Genomic DNA, 19,873 nt, shown 5'->3' with positions numbered 1-19,873 from the left:
GGGGTTCACCCCCACCCCTTTAATTTTCTTTTTTTAAAAGGAGGGGTTTTAAAAAAAAAAAAAAAAAAAAAAAAAACTCAGAGGCAATGACGTGCTTGCAGTATGTAACATCTGTTTATTTCTGTTTTGTTTTTTTGTTGTTGTTGTTTTGTGTGTGATTAGATGGGGAAAAAACGATGGACCACTACAGAAATCATCCTTGTGATTCTGTTGATCCTGATGACCATATTGGCCGTCACTATGATCGCTCTTTTTATCACCAAAGAACCTGGTGTCATTTCAGACGGTAAGTCAATTGTGCTAATAAAATAAAAACAAGACGTTTTAGAGATTTAAAGAAAAATAATTTAAAAAGTAAGGCTCTGGGTTCCAATCTCAGTCTGGGATGTTTCTGCATAGAGTTTGAGTGTTGCAAGCGTAGGTTTTCCCCAGGTACTTCAGCTTCGTCACGATTCAAAGACATGATTGACAGGTTAATTGGTCTCTAAATTGTTCTTAGGCGTGAGTGTGTGAGTGGATTCACTGCAAAAAGGGAATTTAGCTCCAACCTGAAAAAAAATGCATTGATTTGCTACATGTAACTGAATTAAGTTTGTCAAATTTAAGTGTGTGTGCGTGTGTGTTTTTAAGTTTGCACACACAAAATACTGTCAACTTCTGAAGCAAATTCAGAGGAAAATAATAATAAAAAATAAAAATAAAAAACACTCCAAGAGATTCTTTTACAAAGTTCTCAGAAAGTAAATTTTTCAATAAATGTTTTGCCATCTGGGAAAATACCAATACATTTCAGCATGGATCCTCTCTCCTTCCACAATTTCTATTATGAAGGACGGCGGCAGCAGCCTGACACTTTGAGATGTTTTAAATCACCACAGCTTGGAAAACTTCAAGAATTATTGATGGAACCAAAACGCATCTACATTTACCTGCTTTTTTGTGTACTTGTTATTGACTTCACAGAAACAGCAGATGGATTTATTCCTCAGTGTCCCAACATTCCCACGTCTGAAAGAGTCGACTGCTACCCTGATCCTGGAGCCTCAAAGGTACGAGTGAACATCATCTCCAGTGATTCAGTCTAATTGTTTTTAGCTTTTTTTTTTTTTTTTCTTCATTGTTCAGCATATAATAGTAACACAGTTATTATGATTGCTACTACTACATTATGTTGGCTATTACCAAAATCTCAACACTAATCACATCACTGTAAATAGTGGCTCTAAACTCAACATTGGTTAAAGGTAATAACAGTCACATCATCTTGTTTGAACAGACGGGATGTGAGCAGCGAGGTTGTTGCTGGAGTTCTGTGGATGAGCAAAACGTTCCCTGGTGTTTCTTCCCAACCAACCATGGATACATGGTGCACTCACTCCACACCCCCAAACCTACTGGTAAAACTATATTTTTCAGTTGTCACCTACGCTTTAAAGTTTAAAGCTCTAGTATTTACTTACCAATACAGGCAGGGGTTTTTTCTAATCGCTCCTCATGCTCTCAGAATGTGTGCGTCTCCCGCTATTTCCGCTCACTCTGACCAAGGTATGATTTTTCGGTGAAAGTGAAACATAGATGGCATATCAGAAAACATGATTGACTTCACTGCACGCAGGTTTTTCCATTTTCTGCTTGATCTCTCTGCCAAAAGTAAGCTGAGTTATTGTGTAAAAGCAAACAAAAAAAGGAAATATTGGACCTTTTTCATATTAAATCTAAACTATATTTTCAGTTGTTTTGTTTGTGAAGTAAAATAACACTTCTTTGAAGGAAGAATAAAATTGTGTGACAAGGATAGGAAAACTGAAGAAAATAATGACGTGTTTGTGGTTAGACTAAAAAGGAACACCATCCAATATATCTCTTTTTTACTTGGCAAGACTGAGAAATCCAAGGGAAGTAATGCAAAAATAGGTAGTCTGTCACATGCCAAACAGATAAAATGAGTGAGGAAAAATGTAAACCTTCATGTCAAAGCTACTCTTGAGCAAACTCTGCTAACATCGAAGTAAAATTCTTACACTTTCTTTTGTAAAACAGTCATTTTTCAAACAAATTTTCAGCTTGAAGTACAAAATTTGTTAATTCGTAGATATAAATTTCACTAACCAGATAATGTCAGAACGATTAGGTTTACTTTTGACATTTTTGCGAACTAAAAGTTAGTTTTGTCATCTTTTCTCATGGTCAGAGTTCCTTGGTTCCTAAGCAGTTGATTTGTTTCCGGTCGCCCGTCGACTTTAGTTTTGACTCACCGGTATATAAATCACTGTTGTTGTGCTTCCCAGCAATCTACCTGGCCTTCAACCAAGAGACATGATACAGCACGGAAGATTAGCTGGTGATATCATGGGTTGTTCAGATTGCTCCTTCTCTGCCACCCAGTCCAACAATTTCCTTAGAAGCAAAATGATTTATTTGAGTGAACATGTAAGGGTAGGCATGTTTAAGCTGAATGAATCTACACCTTTTAGATTTACACAACCCTTAGGAATTATTCTTACTTGACTTTGTTTTGCATTTCTTTAATTAGTAGTTTGAGAGTTGATTGACTGTAGCAACTACTAGTTGTGTGTCTGAATGGTTTGGGTTGAATAAACTAAACTACAACCAACATTTAAAAATTATTTTAACTGGACTGCATTTAACTTTGTGGTAACAGTGGGAAAAAAAATGCTTCTTAATATGAAGCAATTTCATAAAACTAAGTGTATTCACTGAAGTAAAAAAAATATATATATATATATTGTGTTTTCTTCTGCAGAGCTTCATGTGGAAATGAAAAGAATGGCCTCTCCGTCCTTGTTTGGTGGAGACATACAGGAGCTGACACTGCATGCAGAGATGCAGACAAACAATCGACTTCACTTTAAGGTGATTGCTAGCAGACTTTCTCTCTCTCTCCCTCTCTGTCTCTCTTCACTGGAATGCTAAACAAACAGAGATATACGTCGCAGTGTGTGAAAATGACCAGGAAATAGGACACCGCTTGATTGCCTGTTCCTTTTGCCTTAGATCTACGATACCAAAAGCACGAGATTCGAGGTCCCTCATGAGCACATCCCTACCGTCACAAACAGCCCCTCCAGTCCTATCAGCGAGACACTCGAGGTCAGAAACAACCCCTTTGGCCTGGTTGTGCGCAGAAAGGAGAACAAGAAAGTCCTGTGAGTGTTGCCATGAGGGTCTTCTACTACAATTTGTCTTGGATGGTAAAATTAAATCTTACACGGTATGAAAAGACTAAAAAGATAAAAGCACATATACACATTAGATATGAAGAATATAAAGGGGACATTTTAAATCTATGTTCAGGATAGACAATGCAGTTTTAAGATACATCATGTGTCATAGGACTTATAATCTAAGAGACAAGATGAGTTACTGAATATTTGACTAAGTGACTCACTTAATGGCTGTCAAACAACATTATCATTGATTTTGGGATTCTCATCTGCTTTAATTATGTCTGAAATCTTTTAAAGTGTTTTGCTCGTCATCTTGTTTTCATGCATTGTTACCTTACCATAATTTAATTCAGATTCAGGTAAAACTTGATAGGTCAACGCTGGCATCTCAATAGTTAACTGTATCTTGGAAATGTGTGTACCAAGCATCAAAAACAGCTTGGAAGAATAGGCGAGTTTTTTTTTTTTTTTTTGAGAATTACAATAAACATAAGCTAATAGATAATAATAATAATAATAATAATAATAATAATAATAATAAGACGAAGAAGAAGAAGAATACATGACCAACAATAACTTCTTGACATGGATTCCAATTGGCCTTTCTGTGCAGATCTTTTGTCTCTCATGAACAGCATTTGCTCAACTTAGATTATTTGAATGGTTTTCCTGTCTCAGAGGGATAATGAAAGCTTAATCTTACATTATTCCTTAAAACAAAGGACCACGGCATTTTAATCCATTTAATAACTCATCCATTCAATTTTTAATATGATATATTATTATGGGTTGATACTGATAAAGAGAAAGCATTAAAGTTGGCGCTCTGGGGATTGCTGGTGTGTTAATATAGGAATTACGGGTGACTAAGCGTCTATCTCATATGCATTTGTTATAGGATAAAGAAAAGCAATGCACGGGCAAAGGCTGTCAAATATATTTACCCACAGAATGCCCTGAAGTCTAAAAGACTTCAAAACTGGCAACACGTCAAATGTTGGGAACAAGCTTTCTAAGAACCCTCCTCCCCACACGCACACGCACACACACACACACACTCAATTTCCAATATAATCCCTGCATCTCATCATGCAAATGTGGCTACGTGTGTATTGATATGCCAGAGAACATGTGAAATAAACAGTGAGCTCCACGATTGGGCATGACTTCTCTAGAATACTTTATGGCCTTGAAAGAACGCAGTTCACTTAGGCTTTTCTTTATGTTTGTGTGTTGCAAAGGATACCAGCAACAACTAATGCAGCTGCTTTGCAATTAAAGTAATGTTTCCAGCAGCATGGTGACCCATAATTGCAACATAAGTGTGAGACCTCACCACCTAACCCTGTGTTTCCTATTTAAATATCATAATATATATGCTGAGGTAGACATGGGCGATAAACCTCAACTCCAAGAGTATCATTGCATGCAGAATGACACAAGCTCTCAAAGCAAAGTTATCTATTAATTTCACCTCTTTTGACTTTGCCTTTGCATATTTATATGTCCTGCTAGTGAGAGTTTGCCCCAGGTATTTTGCACTGCACGAAAATATGTCTGCACATCGGAAATGAATATTAACTTTCAAGTGGCTAATTACTTCACAGATTCTTGTTTGTCCCAGAGTTAAAATGCTGTTATGTATTTTTGTGATTAGGTTTCTTCATCTTTAGTTAAAATCTAAAATACTTTGACGCATAGTCCTGAACTGGACTTTTCTCAATATTTGTAAAAAAATAATAAAATAAAAAAAAATAAAATAATAATAAAAAGAGTTCTACGAACTGTGCCACCATGCACCCCACAGTAAACATTATTTATATGTATATATTATATATATTTGACAGCAAATAGAAAAATGCAGATATAGACTATTTGTGCCTACTCACTTTTGCATGGCTATCTCAGGGAGGCCTGTCCTTGTCCTTACCACATCTTTACTTGCAGAATTAGCCGAGTAGAAATTTAAAGTCGAGTCTAGTTAGTGTGTTTGTTGTTTCCACATTAAGCAATGTTGCCTGAATATAAATTTGTCTCTGTCATGGTTCGGGGTTTGGTGAGGTGAGATGAGACGCAGGCAGCCAGGATGAAGGTGAAAATGATGAAGTTAATGATTCAGAGTCCACAGGAAAACAGACTTAGACGAGGGTGGGACACGACGGCACAGGGAAACAGTTACAAATGACGAGGATCTGACAACGAACATAGACAACAGGTGGGGCTAAATACACACAGGGTAATCAGGGGGATACGACACACCTGGGGAGCAATCAACAGGGAGGACAGAGACTCAGGGAACAGGACTACACAGGGAAAACAGGACTGAACACAGAAGAACTCAAAAATAAACACACAGAAACACAGATCACGACAGTCTCAGGATTTTTTTGTTGTTCATTTTTTTGTGCGTCCAAAAAAAAAAAAAAAAAAAAACTAACTAACAAGAAGACAGGTCTTGGAAAAATACTAGAAATAAAAATGCGCACTAAACTATGTATTCTAAAACATATCCATACTGTTGCTACATTTTGTCAGCCGAACAACAAGTGAGTAAGGAGTCATCCTGAGGTCACGTCCCAACCTTTGCTTTTGCACTAAGCAGTATAGTTTCCTATCAATGCATTTTACAACCCTTCCTCCCACCTTGAGCCAGGAGACATGATATCACTCTTGAGATTTGCTACTGAATTTTAATTTTGTCGTAACTTTAGCCGGTTTTTTCTATTAGTGGTTCTACATTATGACTAATCCACGTTGTGTCCAAGCAAATGGGCCTTTTTCAAGTGATCGGTTTCTCGTAAAACAAATTGAGTGTTATTTTTTTTTTCCAAAATGACTTTTTCATCTCGATGTGCAGCAGATAAGGAGACCTTAGTTAGCACGTCAAGATTCTCTTTGCACAAATCTGAGGTGATATCCTCACAATGATGACATACTATCTGACATATATCTATGAATATCTATGAAATTAGGGTTAAATATTTACTTGTAAAGTATTTAAAATTGCACCATGCGTTCAATAAAAGCCGATTGTGTTATCTAATTGCACCAGTAACAGGTATACAACTTCTAAGTATTGATTGTGCATGCAGGCTAGTCGTGACTCTGCTCTTCTGCCTGTGTGGCTGCCATGTGGGTGTTGTATTGTCATCATAAAAGCTTCTTGTAAAAAGATATTTCTATATACAGGGACACTAATGCACCGACTGTGTCATATAACCGATCATGATGACTGATAACAAACACTCTTTGCTTCTGCCATATGTTTATTATGATTATTCATTGACAAAGTATATTCATTGAATCCACAACTTGTGGGTTTTGACAGCTGTTTGCAATTGCAGTATTTCAACTGTCCGTGCATGTCTGGTGTTGAAGAAATGCTGCCCAGCGGGCTTATTAGAGCTTCATGAGATGGCCTCCTTTTATTTTTTTCCTCTCTTTGCAATAACCCCTCCACAATTCCTTGTCTTATTTCTTCCCTCTCCACTGCATCTTACTCTTGTTTTCTTTCTCACATTTTCTCTCTTCTCACCAATCGGTTTTGTTTTTCACATCAAAATCTTGTCTCTCACATCTGTTTGTTTTTTTTTTTTTTTTTTAAATCTGAACACATTCAGGTTTGACACCACAATGGCTCCACTTGTTTTTGCGGACCAGTACATACAGCTGTCTGCTAAGCTCCCATCTCACAACATCTATGGCCTGGGTGAGCATGTACATCAAACGTATCGCCATGACACGAACTGGAGGACTTGGCCCATTTTCACCAGAGATGCGTTCCCTAATGGGGTAAGAACTTGCACACGCAAGTCACACCACTGTTGATGTAGACGCAGCATGTAAATCAAGACCCTTCAACACCAGTTAACTCTGATGTACACATGCATTTGTGCACGCATGCAACCTTCTACACGTCTGCATTCTGCCCCCCTCAAAGGGCTTTTAATTGAATGTTTCATGATCTAATTGGACAACATAGTCACCCCTCTTCAGTTGCAACGCACCCCCCCTACCCCCACATCCCTCCTGCAATTCACAGCTCTTTCCCACGTCCCTTCATCCTTCATTCTTTTCCCCCTGCAGGGAACACACAACCTCTATGGACACTATCCCTTCTTCCTCTGTCTGGAAGATGAGAGTGGAAAGTCATTTGGGGTCTTTCTGCTCAACAGCAATGCCATGGGTAAAGATAAACACTGTCACGTGCACACGCAATACACATGTTTCTATATTTCACTCTCCTCAGGGATCTTCACGGCAACCAAAGTCTACAGTGTGAAAAGGCAGCAGCATGTTTAAGAGCAACGACTGATGTACACTCCCTCAGTTGTTATGTGCACAGCAACACATAGGCATGAAGAGCTACGCATGATTTTAAAATTTCACAAATTGTTTTTGCAAAAATCACACCTTTGATTATATAATGACAGGAAAATTTATGTTTTTAATACTGATGCCACACCTACTTGCATAAAATTAAATAGAGGATTAATTCTCCTAACAGTTCTTCAAAATGGGAAACATAAGAGCACATTCCCTTTTGGCTGTAGAGAAGATGTGCATGAATCTTCAAAAGCCAGGCTGTTTGAAAAGAGTTTCTGCCCACTTATACGTGAGCTATAATTAAAAAGATTTACATCGTCTAGAACAGTGAGAAACAAGGACGAAGGAGGCGACACGGTTATCTTGAGGAAGAGATTATAAAAAAATATGTACAATACTCACAGTTAAAAAAAAACCTGTTGATTAAGCTACTGCAAAAAGAAAAACTTAATGGGAAGTTTTTTAATTTTTATTTCCACATATTTACTAATGGTCCCAGGAAATATTGAGGGTGCTATAGACAATTACAAAGCAAAGAGTAAAGAAAAAGGTTTTTGATACACTCCTATAGCATAAAAGAGGAAAAACACATTTCAGAAATGACTCCACACATGACAGTAATTTATACCTCACCCAAGTCACTCGAAAAAAGCTTCTGCTGACTCATTCAAGCAAGTGTGCACAGAAATCAAAGAGAATAATTCATGGCTGAAGTAGATTTGAAAACACCAACAAAAAAAAGTCCACTGTCATGTTTAACCATCTTTTGTTTATTCTATTATACAATAAAAAATTTATTTTTTTCACAATAAATAATGCATTGTTAAGACAGGAGTACGATTTACAAAAAGAATGACGAGGGCAACCTGGAGAGCAACTGACATGAATCACCTTTTTCTTTTGTCAGAGGTGACTTTGCAGCCTGCCCCAGCAGTGACCTACAGGACCATCGGAGGAGTCCTGGACTTCTACATCTTGTTTGGCGACACACCAGAAGACGTGGTGCATGAGTTCCTCCAGGTAATATTTTTGTTTCATGAATACATGGACACCTAATTTATTTTAAGTACTGTAAAAGCTTTACAGTGGCTGTATGACAATGTATATCCCTCCTCTCCAGCTCATTGGCATGCCTGTCATTCCTGCCTACTGGTCCCTGGGCTTCCAGCTTTCACGGTGGAACTACGGGAGCCTGGAGGAAGTCAAGACCACAGTGGAGAGGAATCGTGCCATTGGTCTCCCATATGTAAGATCTAGTTTTCTTTCAACTGATGCTTGCTTTTTTTTTGTTTGTTTTTTTTTTCACTTTTTAAGTTTACTTCATTATCTCCTTACAAAATTTTCATCTCATTTCTTTAAAACTGATAGAAGCTCGCAGCTAGAATTGCTACGTATTACTCTCATCTCATGTCATGGAAAGCTTTTATCTACTACCAAAGCTTTTATCTACAACAATGTGTTTTATACCTGATGTCTGCACAAGCTTGGCATGTTGTCACATCTCAACGCTGTTTAAATTTTAATTTGTTTGTAGCACTTTTATGGTCCCATTCTGAGTAAATGATAAACCCTCTATCAAGTTAGCTGAGGTGTAAAATTTCGATAATGATACCACTTAAAATGAAAACATGACAGCTGTTTTATTGCTAAAAGCATAACTTTTTACTTTAATTGAATACTCTGTCAAAGTCTGTATATTGATTTTGACACAAAAAATCAATATGCAGAGAAAAACAGGCATTTAAAACATTATATGAACCAGGAAGAAGCAGTTGCAATGTCTGGTACACAAAAGAGGGGCTTCTTTAACTATTACCACTGCTTTATAGCTTCCAGGAAGGGAAATGGAAGCAGCTGATAACTCACCTTGTAAACCTGTTTTTGAATTTGAACCCCTGTGTGCTTCCAGAGGCAAGAGACTCAAACCTCTACACTGTCTGTAAGAACGCGATATGAAGGTTGGAGCAAGAGTTCGATAGACAGCCTGAGTGATAGGGATGGCCTTTAGCTTAGATTGGGTAATCCAGCTCTCTGTCAAATAATGGAGAGTCTGCTGGCCTGCACAGGTTCAGTCCAGGAAGCACAATTTTTTAACCATCAACGGATGTTAGCACTGATCAAAGATCAATCGACCAGGTTCCTTTTTATTATCTCATTCATCTTCAACAGAATGTTAAAAATACTCCAGTACTGCATTACTACTAAGCCATGAGATAAATACCAGTTCTGGTTGACATTTTCTTGGAAGTGAACCTCACTACTTATCTTTGTGGAGCATATGACAGTAAGACTACTGTCAGATGGTCTTTTCAGAGAGAAAACTGATATTCAGCATTCATTTTTAACCCTAATTATTCAATCAAAATTTAATAAGATTGTGAATACCACCTTAACATATTTAACTGTATCACAACAAGGCAATAAATGCACAAATCAAGGACTAGAAGACTTGAGTTATGTCTTATCAAAAAGAAAATACACCTACAGTCTCTATAATATTTTGAAGCAACCGGTTGGACATGTCAGACTGCTGTATTACACATGAATATACTTAATAACATCACATAAAACACATATCACATTTTTCTCTGGAGGTGAATACCGTCAAAACGAAACACGGCAGAAACTTTCATAACTTAACAGACAAATGTTATAAGAGACACATAAGATATAAACTTATTTTAAAAAATTGTACAATGATTATTTTTGTGTCTTAACATGTGATTTCATATTTAAAAATGAAGAGAAATACATGTTTTTAGAAATGTATTAAAATTTACCAAATAACAGCAAACACAAGTAGCCACACTGAGGCAAGGTTTTTATAGATGCAGAAAAAAACGGACATATTATAGACAATTTACTGGATTTACTTTCTTCTTGACAGGACATTCAATACACAGACATAGACTACATGGAAGATAAGAAAGATTTCACCTACGACAAAGAGAAGTTCAAAGATCTTCCTGGGTTTGCTGATTACCTCCATGAGAAGGGGCAGAAGTACATCCTCATCCTGGTGAGAACTTTCATTTCTCACAAAGCAATGGCAGTAATACATCCAGCAATATGAACTTATCAAACTGGGCTGTGTACTGTTTTTCCAATCAACACCAATGTGACAATTAATTCACCCAGCCCACCCACAACAAAATTATGTTCACTGAGGTAAAATTTAAATATTGTAGCATTCTTCTGAAAAGGTGTTTCCTTTCCCCAGGACCCTGCAATAACCACCAGTAAAAGGGTGGGGGGTGCTCCATACGAGTCGTATGACCGTGGCACTCAACAGAACGCCTGGGTCTTTGAATCAGATGGAAAAACTCCACTTGTAGGAGAGGTAAGCTGTTTATTGGTACCGATCATCAAGTGTTGAAATAAGACCCAGAAATATCACCTACATTTTCCAAAACTTTATAGAAATCCTGTAAAATGTTCTGCAGTTCACCACTTAAATTCTTGCTGTTCACATTAATAGTATGAGATACATGCTGCTACATGTGCCTGTGCTATTATTTTGCTGTCTCCATCTTGCCAGAAGAAATTTCTGAACACATTCAAACCTACAAAAGGTTATTTTTGATCATTTTTCCCACATTGCACGCATTTGAAAAGCGCTCTCCTGCAGAGTATCGAGGTGGGGAGCAAAAGTATGTTGCTCCCATGCTTTTATACTGTTGCCTTTGATTATACACATGATTAGACTTAGTCCCCAAACTAATTGCCTTTTCATGCTGTTTATGAACAGGTCAAACATGTGCATTGATTCTGCATTAGTGTTTAATCTTAAAATGTTCTGAGTCACTGCATGACAGATTGGGTGTGCAGATCTGTGCAAATGTGAGATAGGGAGAAAAATGCCTGGAGTTCATCTGTGTGAACCCATTTTTAAATGGAAAGCTATATTAGGTCGTCTGCACATGCAGACTGCGCATGTGAAAATGACTGATTATAGTTCTTTTTATACGGCAGAATGTGCTTCCATTCTGAGGATGAGCTGGCTTTTTCCAGAACAACATTTGCTGTTTCTACACCAGTTAAAAAGTGATACATCCAGAAGCATCCTGGATGGGCCCCTTTTTATGCAACTCCTGTCCCATTGTCTCCCAAACCACACACACACTGCCAGCTTCACGCTGGCAGCACATCCAGCCTCAACTCGTCTGTAGTTGTTAAAACTCCAAAGTCTAGGCAAAATCCAAAAACACACAATAACAACAAATTGATACATTGGAGCCAATGATTTGGATTCAGAAACTGCACTTCATAAGTTATGTGTTGTCTCTACAAAGTTTATGAATTGATGCAACGGTAAAAATATTTAACCCAGACCTGTTCTGTTGCTTTTGGGGTGACAAATTAAAATTGAAAGTAGAATAAATGTCTGCATTCAGATTTAAGTTTGAAATCCGAAATGTTTGAATGTTTAAGTTTGAAATGCATTTTTCATTTGTTCCCTTATTTGCATGTTGAGGCAGTGAGCACCCTTCTGTATTCACCAGGTGTTTAAAAACCTGTTCTTCTATTTTTATTTTCCCTGCTCTATAATTTAAGATAATTCATTGCTTTTTGGGGTCATCGGTACATTATTAAGGATCAACTGTAGCAGTGTTTGTATTTTTTTCTCCAGCTGAAGAAGTTAAAAATAGACTTGGAAGCAACTGGTAGTGAACAGAAAGTGTAGGTAACATGGAAAAAAAAGAAGATTAGTCACTGTTAATGGATCAGACGGGGCTGTAGATAATAGATCAGAATGTACACAGAGACAGACTGTCTGTCTTACTGAGCAGCTGACAAGACAATTGCACAAGAATCAATTTACAATGAGACATGAAAGACAAAGCAACAGTTTATCAGGAGCCTGGAACAAGAGGACAGACAAGGTGGAAGCAGGAGAATTACTTTTGGAGGGAGGGTTGTGAAAGGGACATCGAACCGTCCGAAAGAAAAGAAAAAAAAAAGTCAAAATCCAAAATGGTAAAAGAGGAACATAAAACCTTTAAAAAGCAGCAAGAGGTATGCGGTGACAAATGCCAGCTGATTTGTTTAAAGCATTTGCTCTGTAAAAGCCATCAGCAGGGATGTGTAGATGACAAAATCCTGGAGTAAGGGAACAAATGACTCATAAAAGAAAGATGGCATCCGCAACGGTCTATCAATAAGCTCTGACCTTGCCGTTCCTTCCACATGCCAAAAGCATCGCCCATAAATCTGTGTGCGCGCACGTGAGTGTACATAAGCATAATTCATACGCTCGCTACAAACTGGGCTGTGAAGTTATTGCCAGCAGAAGTAAAGGTAAAAGATAGCCAGAATGGAGCAACCTTGAGATTTTATATCCACAGCAGAGTTTACACACAGAAACTGCTTACACACCCACACACACACTTGGAAAATTTCTCCCTCTCTCTGTGTGGATTAATCATTTTTCTCAATACACGTCATTAAGGGTGACTTCTAACACACAGTCACGTCGCAAGATTTCTATTGCATTATCGATTTCTTCTCTTCTCTGTTCTCTTCCTCAACTCGTTCGACTCTTTATCCCCTTTCTCCTTTTTCACCTTTCCCTCATCAATCCCAGCCCTTCTTTTAGTTCATCTATACTTTCCTCTCTTTCCTATTCACACATCTCAGAGCTGCTTCTCCAATACCCCCATAGGCACAGTTCCCCCCCCCCCTTTTTTTTTTGCATAACTTCAATGAATCTCACTTCTACATATTTTCAGGAGGATGTGGTTACAGATATTCAAACACATTTGAATAATAGAATAAAAAGGTTTTGCTACAATTGGAGAAAACAAAGAATGGAGCTTGCAAAGTGAATGCCAAACAAATTTTCCCACAGCTTTATCTGCAGCAACACTAAAGTGTAATGGCAGAAACAAATGGTTTTCATGCCTGCATCTTCTTTGTAGGTTTGGCCAGGGGAGACGGTATTTCCGGACTACACCAGCCAAAAATGCATTGATTGGTGGATAGATGAGTATGTGCGGTTCTCCAAGGAGGTCAAACATGACGCCCTCTGGATTGTAAGTGGATTTTCAGACATATTAAATAATTCTGGTAATTAGTTGAAATTCCGAACATCCTGACATTGTTCAGCAGCCATTTACAAATATTCAGCAAGGGACATCTTGTTTGAAGTTCTAAAACATTTTGTGGCAATTGCTTTTCTGTTTTGCTTTCATTACTCAGATATTTTTGTTACAAAACACACATTCAGTTTCAAATTTCCCTGAAATCCTGTGCTATAGCAAAGTGAATCATGGATTCACAAATTAGCTGAAAAAACAAAACAAAACAAACAAAGGATAGATCTTTATTAAAGTCATCACTTTGACGTAATGTCTTTTTTTTCATTCAGGATATGAATGAAGTGGCTAACTTCAAGCAAGGATCAAATAAAGGCTGTGCTAAGAACAAGCTCAACTACCCTCCCTACACTCCAAGTGAGACTTTCAATTTTAATAATCAAAAATAAAATCTCTTCTAATTCAAGTATTTATGATATTTAGATATTTATTAATGAATCTCTTTCAGATACATTTATTTCTTCAATTGATGTCTTGGCTTCAAATTAGATTTAAATAAAACATTATAGCAACTTTTAGTGTTTTTTTAGTGCACTTCTTTTTCTTTATCCATCACTTCCCTCTTTCTTAGTTTCTCCATGTCTTCTTTTTGTTTCAAATGTATTTAGCATTGTGTCAAGGTCTTCCTCTTACTTTGTTTATCTTTTCCTTTCCCACAGAGATTCTGGATGATTTGATGTACAGTAAGACCCTCTGCATGGATGCCAAGCAGGCGTGGGGGAACCACTATGATGTCCACAGTTTGTACGGCTACTCTATGGTGCTGGCCACTGAAAAGGAAGTGCATCTATATTTCCGAACATGAAATGTCACAAAATATTAGAAAGGACCATTAAAGTCAGACGGTATTGTGCCTTGACTGAAAAAGAAAATAAAAGAACTGGTATTTTAAAGTTTTATCAGTTCATTGCACTGAGGTGACTTATGCTCTGCTCCAAATCGCAGGGAATGATTCCTGTAGAAAATTGTGAGTCAGATACCATGTGCAGAATTATGTTTTAATGAGCCCAGCTCCCAGGGTGCCTTTAAGTTCTCATCTGGGTTTTGGCACTGGAAGAGTGTAATGACCCATTATGTTTGCAAACCTACAAAGAGACATCACGGTGAGTATAGGGCATAATCACTGGAGCATGGAAATTCATACGGATCATGGATATCTGCCAAAAGACAGCACAAATGCAGGCTTTATAGCAAATAATACCCTTTGATGCTGAAAAAATATATGCATCATGTAGGCAGGTAAATTTCTTTAAAATAGATGTGCTAAACATTAGAGTCATAATAATCTGGTATCTCTGTGGTACCCCAGACTTGCAGATATCAAATCACATGCCACATGTGTCTACAATTAAAAACAAACCAAGCAAACCAGGAGACAAGTCTTTAACAAACCATCGTTGTATATATATATATATATATTTTCTTTTTTCTGAAACTAAAATACATCAAAAAGTTTTGGCTAAACATATGCCCTAGTAGAAATCCATATTCTACCTTAAAGGCCCCTTAAAGAAACTATTTGACTTAAGAATCACATCATCAATGTTCCCAACATGTTTTAGTTGGAGTTTTTTAATTATATTAGTTTAACCAAAATGAGTTAGATTAGGTATTTATTAGAAGGCTTGTAAAGCTTTTTCTCAGTTTAACTTTACACAGTCTGATTGAAGTTTGAATTTTAAATATTAATTTCATGTTAAGGCTTTTTATTTATGTGAAGTCTCATTTATTATTTATTTTATTATTTATTTATCATTTACTAAAATTTAACACTGCTTAAGGTGAATGTCAAATTTATTTGCATTCATTTATAAAATAATAGAATAGAAAATGTCAACAATACTCCAATAATACTGCAGGATGTTTAGTTTTTATAAATTTTAATACGATATTGTCATACGGACACACTTCACACTAGTCGGTGGCGGTAATGATGTCACGGACGTTGCCACGTCGCCGCAATGCATTCTGGGTAAATTACATATTCTTGGTCCGATTGCGCTAGCTTCGTCCAGCCAAAACAGGGTTAAGTAACATCGTTAAGCCTTTTCCATTTGAACCAGAGGGAGTTAAAACTGATGGGAATGTAGAAATCACAAGGAATGAAGATGATGAGGACCAAACGGAGGAGAGAAACAGAGTTGGCAGAAGAAGGTGGTGTTTGTGCTGTGGCTGCTGCCACCTTCAGCTTCATTGAATGAGACGTCTGACAGGGTCCGGTCTTTTGTCCGTGGTTTAGGCGTTTTGTGGATAAAAACTGTCGACATGCATTTGGTTTTAGCTTGTGAAGGTAAGACCACCCGTTAAAGCCTTCATCAGTTTTGCTCGAACAAAGTTTGCTGGCGAGAAATGTTGAGGGCACAAATGTTGATCCGGTGGAAGTTGTGTTTGGCTCTTTCCCACTGCACTTTTTTTTATGTGGGAAACGATCCAGACTAACCTCACTGTTATTTTTAAATAACAGCTAACAGTGGTGCAGTGTGTGGCACTGTCTAAAATTACACCAGTCAAACGCAATATTATAAAAACCAACTCAGGTAAAGTTAGCCTTCCCGTGTTTACGTTGTAAATTACAGTACTGAACGGACCGGCCGCGTCATCAACTCAGCATGCATTGAACAGGTGAATAAATGGTGACCTCCATAGGTGAAAAATATAACAAAAGTGCAATAAAAAGATTACCTTATAATATTAGTATATTATACATATAACCATGACAAATCTGCAGCATGTGTTATTACCTCTCACTTTGAGCAGTCACTATAAAAGGCAGCAGAACTGTGTGCTCAGTGAAAGCACTAGGACTACATGTGCTCACCCACCTCACACAAACCCACCTGAGACTCAGAAATATAATCCCACAGAAGACAATTTGGTAAATCACTACTTTTGTATTAACGTTGACTCATAATTCATTTGTCTATTTTTTATTCTCTTCCTGTTTTTCTCTCTCCTTCTAATTAAAATGTAATATTGGCAGGAGACACATTTTGTAAACATCAGCAAGACTTTGTATTGTCATGGAGATCAATGCAGCTTCGATTTCTCCCAAGCTTAGCAATAACATAGAGCCAGGAAAAGCAAAAAAGGAGTACTACAAAACTGTGTGTCTGTGTATTTTATTCTGCAAACACTGATGTTTGTGTGCACGTGCTTTAAAACTTTTTTACCCTTTGTAATCTGTTGTTTTTAGCTTCAATATCCTTTGCATCGTAATTACCTCCAACCACCTCACACGAGTCTCTTCTGTCTTCTCTCAGAGCTCTGCAGCAAGTGTTCGGGTCAAACCGTACCCTGATGCTGACGCGCTCCTCCTTCCCAGGTGTGGGAAAATATTCAGGACATTGGCTGGGTGACAATGGTGCTAACTGGAATGACATAAAATGGGCTATTCCTGGCATGCTGGAGTTTGGGCTTTTTGGAGTTCCCTACGTGAGTACCACCACATAGTCCATTTGTATATGCACACAGACAAACATGTGAACTAAGAAATACAGGAAAGAAAACTATTTTACTTGTTGGTTGCCATGACAACATCATCCGAGAATCAAAGATGGTTTGATATGTTGACTTTGTGCAACTTATGGAATTTGCACACGATAATAAGGCTTAGACTAAAAGTTACTCGCTGTCATGAGTTGCCTATGAGCATTTCAGAGCACATTTCTCCCACACAGCTCCTCCAGACTAGCAGCAGCAGCAATTAGCAAATACCTTGTGGAACTACAAGTCTGTTGAGCTTATAATGCTCCTAAGAACGGTTGTACATGGACGGCATGTAGAAGAACTGTTGTGATAACGTGCTGAAGTCAGGAAGGGAATTATGTTCTTAAAGAGACAGAGGCCCATGTCAAATGCAAAGTAAAATTTGTTGTTGTTTTTAATATAGACAGCATATTAATAACAACTGAAGTTAAAATGCTTGTGTGTTGTATAAGACAACAACATGTGCCTGGAAAATATATAATATTGACCTCTTTAAAGGTGTAGTTATTTTGGGCTTAATGAATCACCTGTAAGATTACCAGTAACTTATCCATAAAACCAACATTTTACTGACAAACATACTAAAACTAGAACTAGAACTGCACTTCCACTAACAACCCAAGTGTTTGTTTCTCCATTGCACACAGTGCAAACAGGAGTGAGAAAACAACAGGAAGCAAACTGCACACACACACCACACACACACTCTTCCAGCTGTGCACATCAGGTGGTCTTACAGATGCCAACTACTCCTGGTAGGACTCTGTCAAGCAGATTTTAGGAGCCTCAGCAAACACATAAACACAGATGTATGCTTCACAAACAAAGAAGACGGCAAGATGGAAATAGGATTTGGACCGTTTCCTTCTTATTCTGTCAATCATTAAAAATTTGCCAGTGGTTCAAAATAGAAAACAGGGAGTTTTTGTGAACTTACTGAGGAGCAGGAGTTTGCATTGCACAATTGGCATGCTCACATCTCGTCTGTGCAATTAAATCTTGACTGAATTTAATCTTTTTAAAAGAGAATCTCGTGGCCAGGAATCTCAGTGGGGCCAGGTTTTTTTTTTTTTTTTTTTTGCACTCCAGGTGATCTGTTATCATCAGACAGAGGTGTTTTATCATAACAGGTGCTTAGACTGATATTTGTAACCTTTAGATATTTCATTTTAATAAATCAAAGTAGGAATCCACAGCGTGAATCCACAAATTGTATTATGCTGAGCTTGTTAAATGGTCTTCTAACGCTCTGTTTCTAGTGCAACTCTAACATGGCGACACACACGGCAGCTTCTGTCGAAATGTCAAACCTGATATTCCTCCTATGTGTTCCAGATCGGAGCTGACATCTGCGGATTCTTTGACAACTCAACTGAAGAGCTGTGCCGTCGCTGGATGCAAGTTGGAGCTTTCTATCCTTTCAGTCGGAACCACAATGCTGAGGGCTACATGGTACAGTAAAGGCATTTTGTCCTGAAGTTCTTTTATTTGAGTGTCACTTTTAGATTTATGTACTGCACTGCCCCTGTTTGGTCTGAAGTGCTGCAGGGTATACCCTTTATTCCATCGCATTATATAGGTGCTATTGAGTCCAAGCGGTTAAAACATAAACTACTTTTTTTATCCACAGAGATTGGTGTACACCAATACTAGTACAATTGCTTTATGAAATGGGAGCAGTGGGACCTCTGAATTTTGGCTTTAAAACTTTGAATGTCAGCTGTTAAACATCACAGCCTCTGTAGGGACCGGAGTGAAAAAAATGGATTCACACACCACATGCTAACATTTGCAAATTTTACACTTAAGCAAAATGTAGCAGCTCTGCTGAAGTATGTCAGATTAGCATAATATGATGTGCCATATGGTGGACGCAATGCGAGCATGTTGTAAAATATCAAGATGGTTTCAGCTGAGAAGCCCCCCACTGACAGCAGATGGACTAGGAAGAATTATTTTTCTACCTGTGCATCCTCACCTCCAGCTGTGAGCCTAGCTGGATGTGCTGGTCAGAAATGTAAACCAACTGTTTTACACTAACGATGGAAGCCAGCTACCATCTGACTACATTTATTTTAATGCATCTGTTAATTATCACAAGACAAAATAAAACTTTTCTACATCTCTTAATAGGCCCATCCACAGACTGAATGTGCCAGGTCATTAAGACATGCTCCTTAAACATTGTATCGACGTTTTTACACAAAACATAAAGTCGAGGGAAGACTGAGGCAATCCCAGAATTTTGGGGTGAAATTCATTGGACACTTTTATGCACTTTGAAAGCCTGCACAGCAGTTGCTCCTTAAAACACTGCTAAATTTAGCCTAATTACACAAGTCAAGTGCGGACTAAATGACGAACCATTTGGGAGCCAAAGGAGCCAACGTTTATTGCTAATCTGATCCAAATGATCTGGCTCACTGATGGGGCTAAGAATTCCCATTACTAATTTGTAGAAATGTGGTACGTTGGTGTTAAATTTAAGATGCTCATTTGATTTGGGTTTATAAAAATAAATAAATGAATACCATCCATAGCAATGAGATTGACTGGAACAAAACATTGTAAATGAAAGAATCGGACAAAGGATCGTTGCTGTTGCATGTAACTTAGTTAAACTCTTCAATCTGTTAATTGTTAACAGCAGAGAACGTCCTCAAGGTCATGACCTCTTTCCTATTCTCCATATTTTCAAATTATATGTTTTGTGATGTGGGATCCCCCCCTCACCCCCCAGCAGCTGAATACATATACTCAAATTTAAAACTTAATTTT

General features: G+C 37.7%; 1 protein-coding gene across 2 annotated transcripts in view; it reads left to right on the top strand.

Moving 5' to 3' along the window:
* Positions 1 to 19,873, top strand: part of si (sucrase-isomaltase) — a 62,949-nt gene that overhangs the window by 3,562 nt on the left and 39,514 nt on the right. The window contains exons 2-17 of one of the 2 annotated variants that reach the window (XM_015053850.1): positions 163 to 286; positions 964 to 1,049; positions 1,277 to 1,397; positions 2,765 to 2,874; positions 3,016 to 3,167; positions 6,809 to 6,980; positions 7,275 to 7,374; positions 8,422 to 8,534; positions 8,635 to 8,760; positions 10,402 to 10,533; positions 10,735 to 10,854; positions 13,433 to 13,546; positions 13,882 to 13,966; positions 14,269 to 14,386; positions 16,870 to 17,041; positions 18,431 to 18,542. In XM_015053850.1, coding sequence (XP_014909336.1) covers positions 163 to 286; positions 964 to 1,049; positions 1,277 to 1,397; positions 2,765 to 2,874; positions 3,016 to 3,167; positions 6,809 to 6,980; positions 7,275 to 7,374; positions 8,422 to 8,534; positions 8,635 to 8,760; positions 10,402 to 10,533; positions 10,735 to 10,854; positions 13,433 to 13,546; positions 13,882 to 13,966; positions 14,269 to 14,386; positions 16,870 to 17,041; positions 18,431 to 18,542 — 1,957 coding nt within the window. Of the gene's footprint in view, positions 1 to 162; positions 287 to 963; positions 1,050 to 1,276; positions 1,398 to 2,764; positions 2,875 to 3,015; positions 3,168 to 6,808; positions 6,981 to 7,274; positions 7,375 to 8,421; positions 8,535 to 8,634; positions 8,761 to 10,401; positions 10,534 to 10,734; positions 10,855 to 13,432; positions 13,547 to 13,881; positions 13,967 to 14,268; positions 14,387 to 16,869; positions 17,042 to 18,430; positions 18,548 to 19,873 lie in introns of both variants that reach the window. The other variant, XM_015053840.1, reaches the window with a different exon arrangement.

The sequence above is a fragment of the Poecilia latipinna genome, unplaced genomic scaffold (genome assembly GCF_001443285.1).
Source record: "Poecilia latipinna isolate Pla-1442-1.1 unplaced genomic scaffold, P_latipinna-1.0 Scaffold54, whole genome shotgun sequence".
NCBI classification, from domain to species: domain Eukaryota; kingdom Metazoa; phylum Chordata; class Actinopteri; order Cyprinodontiformes; family Poeciliidae; genus Poecilia; species Poecilia latipinna.
The sequence above is the reverse complement of the archived record's forward strand: the minus strand, read 5'-3'. Positions and strand labels throughout refer to the sequence as shown.